This window comes from Plasmodium gaboni, chromosome 13 (assembly GCF_001602025.1).
Source record: "Plasmodium gaboni strain SY75 chromosome 13, whole genome shotgun sequence".
Taxonomy (NCBI): Eukaryota; Apicomplexa; class Aconoidasida; order Haemosporida; family Plasmodiidae; genus Plasmodium; species Plasmodium gaboni.
In genome coordinates this window covers 34,101-49,364 of record NC_031493.1, presented here as the reverse complement: position 1 = coordinate 49,364, position 15,264 = coordinate 34,101, and the positions used below count along the sequence as shown (strand labels likewise).

The 15,264-nt window shown below is 18.3% G+C and overlaps 4 protein-coding genes across 4 annotated transcripts in view; all 4 read left to right on the top strand.

The window, feature by feature from the left end:
* PGSY75_1302500 (hypothetical protein) overlaps positions 1-6,722 on the top strand; it is a gene marked incomplete at both ends in the record, with an annotated part of 9,079 nt that extends 2,357 nt beyond the window's left edge. The window contains 3 exons of the mRNA XM_018787090.1: positions 149-2,390; positions 2,561-3,041; positions 3,248-6,722. Coding sequence (XP_018639832.1) covers positions 149-2,390; positions 2,561-3,041; positions 3,248-6,722 — 6,198 coding nt within the window. The remainder of the gene's footprint in view (positions 1-148; positions 2,391-2,560; positions 3,042-3,247) is intronic.
* A 781-nt stretch (positions 6,723-7,503) lies between these two features.
* PGSY75_1302400 (putative membrane protein) lies at positions 7,504-8,809 on the top strand (the record flags this gene model as incomplete). Its single annotated transcript, XM_018787089.1, has 9 exons — positions 7,504-7,579; positions 7,702-7,706; positions 7,805-7,898; positions 7,975-8,003; positions 8,086-8,145; positions 8,268-8,330; positions 8,438-8,514; positions 8,622-8,667; positions 8,768-8,809. 9 exons carry the CDS (start codon positions 7,504-7,506, stop codon positions 8,807-8,809), a joined length of 492 nt encoding a protein of 163 aa, XP_018639831.1.
* Positions 8,810-10,949: 2,140 nt separating this feature from the next.
* Positions 10,950-11,454, top strand: PGSY75_1302300 (putative exported protein; the record flags this gene model as incomplete). The annotated part of the gene is made up of 2 exons (XM_018787088.1): positions 10,950-11,055; positions 11,192-11,454. 2 exons carry the CDS (start codon positions 10,950-10,952, stop codon positions 11,452-11,454), a joined length of 369 nt encoding a protein of 122 aa, XP_018639830.1.
* Positions 11,455-13,849: 2,395 nt separating this feature from the next.
* Positions 13,850-14,539, top strand: PGSY75_1302200 (early transcribed membrane protein 13; the record flags this gene model as incomplete). Its single annotated transcript, XM_018787087.1, has 1 exon — positions 13,850-14,539. One exon carries the CDS (start codon positions 13,850-13,852, stop codon positions 14,537-14,539), a length of 690 nt encoding a protein of 229 aa, XP_018639829.1.
* Between the last annotated feature and the right edge of the window lie 725 nt (positions 14,540-15,264).

The following is a 15,264-nucleotide window of genomic DNA, read 5'->3' as shown; positions in this document are numbered from 1 at the left end:
CATAAAAAAAAAAAAAAAACAACATATATATATATATATATATATATATATGTGTGTGTGTGTGCGTTTATATGTATATATATTTTTTTATATGTCTGTAAATATACCTTTATATATCTTTATATATATATATATTTTTTTTTCCTAGGTTTTGATAATCCTCCTGTCCGATGCGAACATTCGAGATTCGCTAGATAAGAAAAACATTTTCAAGATGTTCGATTTATTAATAAACATAGAAGGATGTAAAGGTTTATCACAAAATGAAGAAGAGGAAGAGAAAAAAAATATGAACCAACTTCTTCTGTTACTGTTTAAATGCAATATAAATGAAAATAAGTTATCATCTAATATAACAAATTTAATATTTAGTGAAAAGCAAAAAGGATTTCTTAAATATATTTCACGTTTATGTAATAATGAGGAATATTCTATAATACATATGAAAAATATTTTTGAATATTTTTTTGTTTTATTAGTTAAAATAATTAATATAATAATAAGAAGAGCACAATGTAGTTTAAATATAGAAAAGTATAAAGATCTCTTTATGAATATTTATGAAGTTGTAGAAATATATATGAAAGAATTAAAAAAAGAAAAAGTAAAAAAACACAAATTAATATTTTTATCCTCAGCAATATATTTATGTCATTTAATAACTAATAGTATATATAAAGGTAAAATTCATTCATCTGTTCCTTATTTAAATATTGTAGTAACTTTAATAAAAAATATAGAACATCATTTAAATTTCATACACGATGATTTGATTTGTATTAATAAGATATCTAATGATGTAATATCAGATAAAAAATTATTAATTGATACTCAGGAGGAAGATAATGAATGTGATGATACAAAAATTGTGAAGGATTTACATGTCTTATATTTTTATAAGAACTTATATAGTGAAGAATTAGGCACAACTATAAGCAACAATAATAATATGAATAATAATATGTGTAATATTAATGGATGTGATAATATAGAAAATATTGACCATAGTTATATTAACACAATTTCTAAAGAAAATAAAAATAATGATATAAATTGTAAGAATAAAGAGTTTAGTGATAAAAACGTTAAATCTAACTCCTTGGATAACGAAGGAAGGAACAGTTTAGATATATTAAAAAACAAAATAAATAAATATGAAAAATATATAAAAATGTGTCTTATTCAAAATAAAAATAATGATGAAATAATTTATAATTATATATACTGCTTTTTTTATTTGTGTGTTAGTAATATGAATAAAAGAACAAGAAAAAATGTGGTAAAGTCATATGATTTAATTGTTAAATATATTATGAGAGATGAATATAAATTGCATCGAGTAAAAAAAAAAAGTTTACTTTTTTCTTTGCCCACATATATTATTAAAGATGTTGAAAATGAAGGCAAAAGATATAATTTAATAATTGATAAATATGATTATATATTAAGAAGTTATATAATTGATTTATTTAAATGCAAAAAATATTTACCTTGTTTACTTTTATCATGTTTAAGTTTTACAAATACAATGATATTATTTTTAAAAAAAAAAAATTTTATAAATAGTACGACTAACCATAATATCACGGAGAAGGAAGATTTATTAGATTGTTTCATGCTAGTAAATTCAAAAACATGGTTTTATTTTAATGTTATAATTGAATGTGTATGTGACTATTTTGTCAAATCCAAAAACAAAATGGATGTAAAAGATCAAAAAATAAAAGAACAAAATGGAAATACACAAAAATGTAATAATAATTATAATAATAATGACGATATTTTAAATAAATTTGTATGGCAAATTATTAATTTAATAATAGACAGTATATGGAAAATACTTATATATATTTTTTATAATGTAAAAATTAATATATTCAGTATAAAAGTGAAAACATTCAGTATAAATATTTATGGAAGAGCAGCATTATTAATGTTTTTAAAATTTTATGAATCTTGGATTATATTTATCAAAACCTTTTTGACATCAGAAAAACAAATATTCATATCTAGAACTATATTGTTACCTGACTTATTTTATAAAAAGTTTGGTTTTTTATCATCCCAGGTATTAAGTTATTTTCATTTTATTGAATCTAATTTTTTTTCGGATAACCAAAATGAAATTAATTTAACATTATTAGAAAAACAGAAAGATATGATGAATAATATATTGGATGTTTTAATATATTTTATAAAAGATAAGGATCAAAAGGGTTATGTGAATGAGTTAAATAGTTTGTCACAATTTAAATTAAGGATAAAAAAATTAACCTTTCCAAAAAAGTTACAAGATGCTTTTTTATTATCCACATATGACCATGTTTTTAAGAAGGCCAAGGAGTTATTATTACGTGTAGAGAAGACAAACACATCAGAATTGGATGAATGTAATGATAAGCAAATAGAAAATATATGTATATAAATGTATATTTTATATGGTTTTTTTTTTTTTTTTTTTTTTTTCCAATAATACTCACAAAAATTTATATATATATATATATATATATATATATATATTTATTTATTTATTTATTCCTTAATTTTTACGTCCTTGTAGGTCGTGATGAAGAACCAGATATGGATTCAAATTCTTTGCAAATGCTCAAGGGAGATAATAAAGAAAATGCTATTAATATTAACAATTCTGATTTATTTGTAGAAAAAGATTCAAAAAATATTATTAGGATTGACTCAAATTCTAAGGATGTAAATGTAGTTGAAAAAGATGATAATAAAGGAGGGAAAAAAGTATTTTCTTTAGAACATGCTAAAAAGATTATAGAAAAAAATGCCGCTTCAAAAAATACAAAGAGAGCAATAGTATTGAATGAAAATCTTACAGAAAAAAATAAACAACAATATTTCAAAGAGATGAAAGAAAAAAGAAAAGAATCAGAAAATTGCATAATGAAATATTTTATTATGTTACAAGAATTTTTGGATTGGGATTTTTTTAATTTAGATAATATTCAGAAATATAAAAATTCTATTAGCGAAGAATTACCTATACGTTTTGATAGTGAGGAGGAGTATCACAAGTAATAAAAATAAAAGGACCAAAAAGAAAAAAAAAAAAAAAATATATATATATATATATATATATATATATATATGTTGTGTATAACTACATGTAGTATAATTTGTTACTATATTGATATAAGATGGATGAAAAGTGATAATCGAATGGCTATCTCATATACATATATATATATATATATATATGTGTTCATTTTTTTTTTTTTAGGTTTTTTCGCCCAATGGCTTTGGAAGAGTGCAGGTGTAGCATGCTCAATAACATGGTAGGAGATATGAACAAATATGTTATAAATATTGTAGGTAAGAAAAAAATGCCTTATTGGGTAATATGGCATGTATCATCAAGCAGTGAGAACAAGCGCAATTTAGATAACATAAAACCCATGGATTTAATAGCTTTAATTCCTTTTGATGAGGAGAAAACTAATAATATACTTGCAGATAATAATGATACAAATATAAAATATGAGAAATTAAAAGACATTTTGAAATGTACTAAGCATGTTATTGGATTAGTTGATATTGGATCTAATAAATCTGATAATGTATTTGATATTAAATTAATTAATGAAGACAATTTACCTTGTAAGGTTGATAATGAGAAAACTCGTTTAAAATTAAATTTTATTACATGTAATAAATTCCATGCATATGTATTATGTAACCTTATGACTAATATTAGAGAATTTCAAAGTATATATTTAAGTCGAAACTGTCCTCTTTTTAATTTAATATTAAAACCTATAGGAGATAATAAGGTAAGAAGTGGTTTATATAGTATGAAAAATAATAATTATATATATAATTGTGATAAGGATAATAAATTAAAAAATGAATTAAATAAATTAACTAGACAGGAGAAAGTAATATTAAAAATTTTGAGTAAATATAATTTATTAAATGAATCACAAATAGAAGCTGTGAAATTAATTCTTTTAAATAAAAATAATATATCTTTAATACAAGGACCACCTGGTACAGGTAAAACAAAAACTGTTATAGGAATAGTGTCTGTTTTATATGCATTAATAAATAAAAAAAATTATGAAAAAGATAAGAAAAAAAAAGATTTGTCATATAATGAACAAAATGATAGTTCAAAGAAAAAAAAAATTCTCATTTGTTCTCCATCCAATTCAGCAATTGATGAAATTGCTAAGAGGATATTAAATGAGGGCTTGTTAAATTTTATTAACTTGATAAATTCTTATGAAAATAAGATAAAAAAGAATAACACCACCACATCAACAAAAAAATATAATAGTAATAATAATAATAAGAAAAATATGGTTGGTGGTAATGATGTATATAATTCTTCTGATTTTAGTAGTGATTTTTTTTGTGATGATCAACCTTCCAACATTTCTAATGATAAAAATAATAAATCATCAAAGGATATTTTATTAAAAGGTTTGAAAAATATAAATAAATCAAATAATAACGATATATTAAATGAAAAAATTCATAAATTCAAAAAAGAAGCGATTGCTCCTAAATGTATACGTATTGGATTATCAAAAAGAACACATGAAGAAATCCAACGAATTTCATTAGATTATATATTTAACAAGAAAAAAAGTTCTGATGAAAATCTTTATCATATACATTTTGACAAGAAGAAAAATAAATTAAATTATTCAATCAAAGCAGTAGATTATACAAAATCAAAAATGAATGAAATGAAAAATGATTTAAGTATGAATAATTCTGAAAAGTATAGTTTTGATTGTAATGATATTAATGGAAAGTTTATGTTTAAAAAGGTTGAATTCATTGAAAGATTTTTTTCTGATGAATTAATAAATAATTTAGATAAAAAATATTTAGAAAATTTGTTATATTTATACAATGAATCATTATCACATTATGATTGGAGTATACAAAAATTGATATCAGAAAGAAATTATTTAGATGAATGTATGTCGAGATTGATTCAGACAGATAAACAGATTGGTTCATTTTATACTAGTAATAATAAAGAAGTTATGTTATCTGATAGTGAAATTATATTTAGTACATTATCTGGTAGTGCTTCTCCTGTTATTGAAAATTTAGAATTTGAATATTTAATTATAGATGAAGCATGTCAATGTGTTGAATTAAGTTGTTTAATACCATTTAGATTGAAAGTAAAAAATATTATAATGGTAGGAGATCCAAAACAATTACCAGCTACAACATTTTCATCAGATTGTAGAAAGTATGGTTATAGTCGTTCTTTATTTGAGCGTTTATTGTTATGTAATGTGTCTAGTGTTTTATTAAATGTTCAGTATCGTATGAGACCAGAAATTTGTTATTTCCCAAATAATTATTTTTATAATGGTTTAATTAAGAATGCTGATATATTATCGAATAAACCTTTTTTTTATTATTTTCAGGATTTGAATTTTTTTGGATGTTATAAATTTATTAATATAGATGGAATAGAATCTATGACATATAATAAATCGTATATAAATTATGTTGAAGCATATTTTATATATAAATTAGTATTATATATAAAAGATATTATTTCGAAACATCGAGATAACTCTAAATCTGTTCCTAATTTATATAAATTACCTGTACATTTTAGTTTGAAGGATATAGGTATTATTTGCCCATATCAATCACAAGTACATTTAATAAGAAATATGTTTGAAGAATCTTTTGAAGATAAAATTGCATGCCCCGAAGTGTCAACAGTTGATGCATTTCAGGGTAGGGAGAAGCACATAATAATATTTTCTTGTGTGAGGTCTAAATTGGAGGTGTTAGAAAATAGTAAGTTATTACATAAGATGGGAGCTTATAATAAGATGGAGGATAATAAATGGAAAAAAAATAAAGGAAGGCATGCCATGTATGATAGTGACGATATTTCTGAATATAATATGGATGCAAATGAAAATAATAATAAAAGTAGTGGAAATGAATTTAATAGTGATGATGATGATGATAATCAAGAATGGAAATACGATTATAATGATGGGGTACATACCAAAAAATGGATATCTTCTAAAATGCCTAATATAAAAAATGAGAACGATTTTCGAGCTATACAAAAATTTGGAAATAATATTGGTTTTTTAAAAGATGAAAGAAGATTAAATGTTGCTTTGACAAGAGCTAAAGATTATTTATGGATAATAGGAAATCGTAAAAATTTAGAAGTGAATGAAACATGGGATTGTTTAATTCAGAATGCTATAATGAGAAAATGTTATTTAGATTTAAAAATTAATTTTGAAAACAGTACAACCGAAAATATAATAAAAGAGAAAGTCAATGATTTTTTTATACATTTGCAAAAGGACATAAATGAAAAAAAATATGAATCCTCAGAAATGAGTAGTAATTTATCTTCTAATTCGGGTATAATCAAAGAAGATCACGATGAAGAAGATAATTATGATGAAAATACAGTAGATGAAGATAAATTATTTAAAAATAAATTTGGATTAAATAAAAATAAGTATAAGCAAAATACAATTTGGAATAATTCAGTGGACAAAGAATTTAGTTTTAGTCGAGCTTATACAGGAAATAGTTACTGGTCGAATTATAGTAATAATGAAAAAGAAAAAAAAAATAAAAATTATGAAAAAAAAGGTAAAAGAAAAATAAATGACTCCTTACTCGACGATGATTTGTTAACAAAAAGAAGAAAATATGACCCATACGATAATTCGAATGTGTGAAAATAAAAGTATAAGTATATAACATATAAAGTTATTTTTAATATATATATATATATATATGTGTTTTTCTTTGTTTCTTTTTTTTTTTTTTTTTTTTTTTTTTTTTTTTTTTTTTTTTTTTTTTTTTTTTTTTTTTTTTTTTTTTTTTTTTTTTGCTTCTTTTTTTTGTTGTATTTTTAAAATATTTCTTCTTTAAAACGTAAGTAAAAAAAAAAATAATAACAATAAATAAAAAATATATTTCAATGAGTATATATATATATAGGTATAATAAATAAGGTGTCTATATTATGTATATATATATATATATATATATATAATGAAAAAATAATTTCATTTTTTTATACAATATATACTATCATAATTTAAATTGATTCGTAAAAAAAGAATAACTAAATTGATAAGAATGAATTGGAAAATATCTGAATAATTTATATAATATATATATATATATATATATATTTAAAGAAAAAAAAAATAACACAACAGCTGTACATACATAGATATTACACATTTGTTATACTTTATTTTAATGAAATATGTATAATTCAAAACTGATATATATATATATATATATATATATATATATATATATATATTTACATCATTTTCTCATATATATATGGCAATGTTATTTTTGTGTTTTTTTCTTTATATTTAAAATATTGTTTAAGATAAACATTTTAACTTACACATTTTAATTTAAACTAATTAAAATTGATAATTATTTATTTAAATCAATTTATTTAATTTTTTACATTATATTTGTATAAAAAAAAATATGGAGCAAACACAAACGAATAGAGTTGTTGAGACTAGCCAAGGTTTGAAAAAGGACAGTCATTTTTTTTTTGGAGGTATTTAAATATTAAAAGAACAATAATATAATGAAAGCATATATCTCTCTATATATATGATAAATATAATAATATGTAAAATTATCATTTACAATATATTATTTATGTTTTTATATTTATAGAGGGGGTATGTTTGTAAAATGTTAAGAGTATATAATTAAAAAAAAAAAATAAACTTATACATATAGAGAGATAAAATGAAACAGTATTATATTTATTGATTAGGGTACATTAGTACGATTTGTAATTATTGTTGTGGATATTATAATGTCGATAAATTTATTAATAGACATGAATATTAGCTGTGATGGATATTTACGTAATAAATAAATAAATAAATATATATATATATATATATATATCGATTAATTTATACATTTTTATTGTCAATATAGGCCTTTGGGTTATAGGAGCTCTCCTATTAGTAATATTAAAAATTAGAAAAATATTTATTTTAAAAATGTTAATCTTCTCAATATGCATCCAATAAAAATGTATTACCGAAGAGTTTTTTTTTATTTTCTTTCATTGAAAGAATTCAAAGACATTTAAAGGAAAACAAAGGAGTAATAATATATTTATGAAAAATGAGCATGTTACAGTTTTATATATGTCTTATGATTATAAATAGTTTCACATATAAATATATATATATATATATATATATTATATATTATTTTTTGTGTAGTTTTTCTCTGAGGTTGTTTTAATGCTTATATGTTTTCTATGGACCTTTTTTGGGACTATTCAAGTAAATTTTTTCATGATATGTAAAATTATTTTTTAAATTATGTGTTCATATATTATCCTTAATGTTTTATGATTTTTTTTTTTTTTTTTTTTTGTGTGTGTGGGAAGATTAATAAATCTGGTGCTTGCCAGAAAAATGCACCAAACTTATTTTGGACTGTGTTTACCTTGGTTACTATTATTTGGTATAAAATAAAAAGAAACAAGCTTGACATATATACATATGTATTATTATATAAATAAATAAATAAATAAATATATATATATATATTTTAACATGCTTTATTTTTAGGTGTTCCATAATTGGACTAATTTTAAGTCTTATGATTATAACAATAGTGAGGAAAAAAATATAACCAAATAGTTTTATTATTATTATATATATATATATATATATATATAGCATATAATGAAAAATATATATCTTTAATTTTTCAGGGCTCATTTTTTATTGTCCGTTCTAAATTGACAAAAATATAATCACTACAAGGGTATTTTATTTTTTTGAGATGTTTAAATATTGGAGAAATGGTGAAAAAATTTCAAGAAACAAAAATATTGATATGAATATATTGTTATTATTTTTATTTTTTTACACGAGATACATGATGTAAATATTTATACAATAAGAAAAAAAGAAAAGTTAATTTTAAACATATTATAAGGGATTAATATGTATATGTATATGTATATATATATAAATAGAGACACTTTGTTATTATTTTTTTAAATTGTTTATATAAATATATTTGTGTAAACAGACGTTTTTGTCCTTTTTGTATAAATATTAATAGAATAAAAGATTACAGTTGTCAAAATCGGAGTTCATAAAATATAAATATAAATATATATTATTATTATTATATGTTTAATTTTATTTAAAAATTCGTATATGTCCAATAGGAAATAAGGAAATTAAATTAAATAATAAGATATACATATTTACCACTTATTCAAATATACATATGTTTATATATATATATATATAGAACATTAATTTTTTTCCGTTCTTTTTTTTCAAGTGAATAGGTTCATAATATTTATATTTTAAAAATAATATATTTAATATGGTGGTTTAGTGTAAACTCTAATAATATATATGGAATAAGAATTTATCATATAAATATAAATAAATATATGTATATATTATATAATTAATTTGTATGAAAGTAGTTAAATATTTTACTTATTTATATATTAATTTGTTCTATTTTTTAATAATTCAAAAAAAAAAAATATATATATATATGTAATATTAATGGTTTGCAACCTTTATATTATTTAAGAAAGATGAAAAAAACATAACGAAATAGTCATATTATATATATAAACTTTTGAATGTATTATATATATATATATATATATATATATATATATGAATATATAAATAATGTAAAAAAAGCAAAAGGAAATTTATATACATAAGGAGTCGTAATTTTCTTTTTGAATTGTGATATATATAGTTGCATATATAATATATAATAACCTAATCTAAAAAGGAATATTAGATTAGAGTGTAATATCTATATTCAAATATGTACATTTACTTTGTTTATTTAATATTTATTATTATTATTATAAATAAATTTTGGAGAATATTGAATTTTTTTTTTTTTTTTTTTTTTTTTGTTATATAAATATATATATATATTTATTATATATATATATATATATATATATATATAATATTAAGTATAATATATTTTTGTTGCTTGACCTAAAAAAATATATATATATATAATATATTAGGTTAGAGAGCATGTAATATATAATAAAATAATTTTATGTTTTTTTTTTTTTTTTTTTTTTTTTTTTTTATTTTTATTTTTATTTTTATTTTTGTTAAAATGATATAATAATATATACCATATTATTATATGATAAACATTATATATATATTATATATATTACTAGTATTTTATATATATGAACTATCTAGATACTATGATGTACCATATATATTATATATATATATATATATGTATGTATATATGTCTGTATATATAATATGAGTTTATAATAATATACAAATATATAATGTTAAATATATATAATAAAATGTATTAAAAAGTGTATAAAATATTATAACCATATTCCTAAAAAAATATTATATATATATATATTTTTTCATAATAATATTACAAAATATTTCATATTGTTAATAGTATAATTAGTATATATATTTATTGTGAATTTATCATTATTTTTATAACATTTTAAATATATATAAAATATGGTAAAAATGTTATTAATATTTTTTTATAATCCCAAAATTTTTTTGTATATTTTGTACATATATTTCATTATATTATATATTATATAAATATTATTATTATTATAATATATTAATTTGTATTTTTTTTAAATTTGTTCCTTTTTTTCTCTTTATTGATTAAAGAAGAAAAAACTACACATTTTAGTAATAATTTTATGTTACATTGTTAATATTTATAATTTATTCATAAATATATAATTTAAAAAAAAAAAAAAAATTCTTCTATGGTTTTTCCTTTTAAATGGTTGTATATTTTCATCTGAGTACTATGAAGTATTGTGTATAAATATTTTATTTTGTAAGAATTTTTTTTTTATTATTTTTTTTATTTTTTTATAAAATAAAATGAAATATTTTAATGTATATATTTATGTAATATTTTTGTTAATTATTATAAAAAACGAAGTAGTAAAAGGTCAAAGATTAAATAGACGCAATGAGTCAAAAAAAGGTAAGAAAAATATAATATATATATGTATAATGAGTACGTTTTTATTTTATTATTTTTTTTTATTTTTAGTTTTTCTATTATTTTTTATTTCTTTTTATTGTTTTTATTATTTTATTTCTTATTTTTTTTTTTATAGAACCAAAAGTACCTGATGAGGTTGACTATATAACAATGAATAGTTTTATTTCACCTGAAGAAAATAGAAAATTAGCTTATGGCAAGGTTCAAAATACAAATGAAAAATTTAAAAAAATAGAAAAAGCTAAACATAAACTTAGAGATCAGTTATATGTGTTCTTGGCTGGATTAGGTATGCTTTTATTAAAACAAACTGTTATGTTATGTTTTAAAATTGTAAATCGTCAAATGAAATTAGCAAAAAGAAAGAAAAAATCATAACTTATATATATATATACTATCAAATGTAATTACATAAATAATTTATATTTGTGCATTGCATATTAATTTTTATATAATTTATTGATTATATATATTAAATATACATTTAAATATTTATATGTATACCTTTTTCTTTTTGTATGCTTCATGTAAATTTTTATATTTTGTTGTGTATATATCATAATATATTATATTTTTTATGCACATATTTCACAATATTATTTTGTTGTGTATATATCATAATATATTATATTTTTTATGCACATATTTCACAATATATAATTTTTTATTTTATTTATTTATTTATTTATTTATTTATTTTTATTTTTTTTTGTTGTTGTTATAAATTGTTATATATATATATATATATAATAATACACACTCTTGATTATTTTGAATGCTCAAGTGAAATATATTTTGTTATATAGTTTAAATTATAAAAATGATTTTATGATAATTTTTTTTTTATTTTTTTAATGTTTTCTTTTTCATTTTCTTTTTTTTTTTGTGATATATATACTAATTTGTATGTATGTATTTTAAAAATTGTATACATATATACGATAATATATATGAAATTTTAATAATTTGCAAAACACTTTATTTTACTTTGTTGAATTTCTCTTTTCTGAATAAGTCATATATATATATACAAAATCATTATGAATTTTTATAATAATATAATTTTTAAAACTTTTAAAATAATTCTACATAAATTATTTATTAAAGAAATTTTTGTTTTTTTCTTTTGAATACATTATAATATTCCACTTTGTTTTATATGTATGTGTACTCACATATTTTTCCATTTAAATATTATTAAATATATTATATTGAATAGTGCTTATAATAAATAAAAGTAAAGTTAATAAAAAAAAAAAAAAAAAATTTATTTTAAATATTATATATATATATATATATATATATATATATATATGTATGTATACACGATTTTATATTAAGAATTCAAATTTTTTAAGACCATATTCAATTTGTTATATATGTAGATATGATATATTTATGAAAAAAAATTAACGATCGTGCTTAATTTTTCATTTTATTTAAATAAAAAGAAAAAGGTAACATATCCATTAAGGAACTGGAACATATTCTTGAACAAATAATATGATTATGTAAATATATATTGTAATATAATTTATTTTATATGGCTAGAAAATTTCGATGTTCCTTTTTTAAAATAACCTTTTTTTTCTTGTAAAAATAAAATGACATAAAAATATGGTTCATACTTTAATGTTATAAAAGGAAATAATACATATTTGAAATGATATAAAAGAAAAAGATGAGTATATAAAAGTATATGTTATATTGAGTAATATAATGTGTAATGCATATGGTAAATATATTTTTTTAAAGAAATATTATATAACTTAAAAATATAAAAGTGAAGGAAAAAATGATGTGTCTTATTTTAAAGAAAGGAAGTGTCCATGCTTTTGAATGTTAAACATAAGTATATATTTTTTTATTTTATTATTATGTTTTATTTATTATTTTATTTTTTTTTTTTTTTTATGCATGCATATATGTATATTTGTTGTCTACAACAATATATATATATATATATATTTATTAGTGGTCTATTAAAACATGTACATATAATATAATTAAATTATTAAATGAGAAAAAAATATGTGTCATAAGAATGATAGTATTATATACATAGATTCATGTTTTATTAAATATATATTCGAAAAGTAAAATATATCATGTAATGCATATATATATTATGTATATATTTATATATTTAATATTTTTATTTTGTAAAAATATATGAAGAAATAATAGATTTGTTCTTTTAAACACTTAATAATATTATTAATGAAAATAAAATAAAATAAAATAAAATAAAATCAAAAGAACAAAAATATATTGTATTATACATGCTTATTGTACTATTTTTTTCTTTTTTTTTTCTCTATATTTTTATTCTTTATAATAGTTAAAAAAAAAAAAAAAAAAAAAAAAAGCCATTGTTTTTTTCTTTTTTTTTGTTTTTTATAATTTTTCTTTTCTTTTCTGTTTTTTATTATTTTTTTTTCTTTGTTTTTTTTTTTTTTTTTATTTCATTTTATTTTATATTTCTTTTAAATTTCAATTCATTTTCAAGGGTTCTCTCTATATTTGGTTATATATTTATAAATATATAAAAAAATGCTTTATTAATTTATGTATAATAATTATTAGGCATGCAAGAATATTTATATGCACTTATTGATCTATTATGAATTTCATTTTTTTTAAAGTTTTATAATTTTTTTTTTTGTTTTTTTGTTCAGTTGTAAAATAATTATATATATATATAAATATATATATATATATATATATATATATATATATTTTTTATTTTTATTAATTTTTTTTTCTTTTTGAAATGAAGGTTTCTAAATTAGTCTTGTTTACGCACATATTTTTTATTATAAATATCTTATGTCAATATATTTCTTTAAATGCATCAAAAATAAATATAAAGGGTATAAAAACACAAGAAAATAAAAAAAAAAATATTAAAAAAATTGATAAATCTATAGAAGAACAAAATAAAAGGAAGAAAATAATTTATTATTCATTGATAGCATCTGGAGCAATTGCATCGGTTGCGGCAATATTGGGATTAGGATATTATGCATATAAAAATTCACAAGAAGATGATTTTTATTATAATAAATATTTAAAATATAGAAATGGAAAATACAATATAAAATATCAAGATGGAGCTATAGCAAGTACTAGTGAATTTTATATAGAACCTGAAGGAATAAATAAAGTGAACTTAAATAAACCTATAATTGAAAATAATAATAATGTAGATGTGTCAATTAAGAAATATAATAATTTTGTAGATATAGCACGTGTTAGTATACAAAAACATTTTGAAAGTTTATCAAATGATCAAAAGGATTCTCATGTAAATAATATAGAATATATGCAAAAATTTGTTCAAGGATTACAAGAAAATAGAAATATATCTCTATCAAAATATCAAGAAAATAAAGCTGTTATGGATTTACAATATCATTTACAAAAAGTTTATGCAAATTATTTATCTCAAGAAGGGAACTAAAATATTAGCAAAGGGTATTTTGGAAATAATCAGAAGAAACTTATATAATATAATTTAATATATCATACACATGAATATCCTTAATCTTCAATTTATTAATCATAATATTGAAAAAGCTTATAAATATATATATATATATATTTATTTATTTAGAGGAAATAATATATCTATTTTACTATAGAATATATTTAAGACAAAATCTGGATTATAAAAGCATAATTTTTTTTTAATCAAAAAGAAAAATAAAGAGTTGTAAAAATATGAATATTTTTTTTAATGTTTGAAAAAAAGGACATAATAAAATTCCTTTTTTATCATACATTTAGTTTATAGATATATCTGATATTATTAAGAATAATATATGTATGAAAACTTTTTAAGCCATATTCAGTTTTTCCATTCTTTTTGTATTATTAAACGAAATATATAAAAATTTCCTTTAGTTATAATATATTTGTATAATATGTGTTTGTATAATAACAATATTATCTTTGTTTCAATAATTTCATTCTTTTTTTTTTTTTTTTTTTTTGTGAAACATATTGTTTCAAGATTAATATATATATATATATATATATATATATATATATATGTTGAAAATTCGTATTATGCATATACATATATATGTATTAATATTTTTGAAAATGTTATTTTCTAAAGTGTCATTTTTAATTATATTATATATATATATATATATATATATATATATATATATATTTTGCTTT